At 27.8% G+C, this 1,356-nt stretch overlaps 1 protein-coding gene across 7 annotated transcripts in view; it reads left to right on the top strand.

The window, feature by feature from the left end:
* The window catches only part of LOC111465342 (calcium-transporting ATPase 10, plasma membrane-type-like), a 27,762-nt gene that overhangs the window by 11,624 nt on the left and 14,782 nt on the right, over positions 1-1,356 (top strand). For all 7 annotated transcript variants that reach the window (XM_023109661.1, XM_023109668.1, XM_023109662.1 and 4 more), the window contains exon 10: positions 280-350. In XM_023109661.1, the coding sequence (XP_022965429.1) occupies positions 280-350 (71 nt within the window). The remainder of the gene's footprint in view (positions 1-279; positions 351-1,356) is intronic.

Raw genomic sequence — 1,356 nt, forward strand, 5'->3', positions numbered from 1 at the left:
TTTTTTTTTTTTTTTTTTTTTTTTTTTTTTTTTTTTTTTTTTTTTTTTTTTTTTTTTTTTTTTTTTTTTTTTTTTTTTTTTTTTTTTTTTTTTTTTTTTGTTGAAATTGTATATTCTTTAATTTTTTTTTTCTCATAAGAGCTCGGTTTCTTACCAAAAAAGAACAAAAAAAATCTAGTCATTTGATATCTCATTCCCTCATTTCATTTACAACTATTTCAAAATTTTATCACTGACAGTTATTTTAATTTTTTTTTCTATTTTTCCTTTTTTTCCCAGCTATAAGTGACTACCGACAATCTCTTCAATTTCAGAATTTGAATAAGGAAAAGAGGAACATACAAGTGGAGGTATGTTCTATTTTCTAAAATTTAGAAGTAATCGTTGTAGTCAATTGACCACATGCATGCGGTGGTTAATTTTTCTTTGAGATCTGATTGTAAATAAATATTCTATTTTGGGGGCCAATATCTACAAGGTTGAATTATAATAGTTCCTTCTTGGCTAGAAAATGTTCTCATAACTATTTTTGTTAATGTTGGATTCTGTCTAGTAACTCCAGCTGCTAGGTTTCTTGCTTGTGGGTTTAGTTTTATTTGATCCAAAGTTTATTTAGGTTCCTTTTATCTGATTTATATTGGGTGTCATTGCTTGAATAGTTTGGGACATCTTATATTTGATGTATTTTTAGTACTTCTAAGACCTATTTATCTCGCAGTTTTAAATACAAAATTTTAACTATTTTTAAGAGAAAAAATAACATTTTTTTATGTTATTATTGTTCTTTTTGAAAACGTCAATATTTCATTAATGTAGTGAAATATATACATAAAACCAGCGTCTCCACAAACTAAATTGGCTTAAAGAAAATCCCCTCCAATTAGCAGATACAGTATTTGAAGAATAATTGCAAAGCAATTTACTTAGTCCTTGTCAGGTGGCAGCTATGAATATATGAGGTTGGATAAATAAATGAGATATCTTTCCTTTTATTTTCTATTGAAGAGTGCTACTCTATATTCAAGTGTTTGAAAGCTTCGTATGATGTTAGGCCAGAGGACTTCAGCCTCCTCAAAGCGAGAACTGATTTGGAACCAGGGTTTATTGTTTCTTTTTTATGACTGTTTATACTTTCCAATAAACCCACATAAAGATCTTTGATTATCTTTTCAAATCACTTTGCTAATGTTAGGGTGTAGAGACAAACTTTATAAGTTGAGATTTTGCAAGACAGAGTTGCAAATGTAAGTAGTAGGGGTTTCATGGTTGGTGTGGCTCGACTTTAAAGTTTAAGTAAACCAAACTCAAAAAGGAAGGAAAAAAAAAAAAAAAAAAAAAAAAAAAAAAAGAGCTGAG

The sequence above is a fragment of the Cucurbita maxima genome, unplaced genomic scaffold (assembly GCF_002738345.1).
Source record: "Cucurbita maxima cultivar Rimu unplaced genomic scaffold, Cmax_1.0 Cma_Scf00029, whole genome shotgun sequence".
Classification (NCBI taxonomy): domain Eukaryota; kingdom Viridiplantae; phylum Streptophyta; class Magnoliopsida; order Cucurbitales; family Cucurbitaceae; genus Cucurbita; species Cucurbita maxima.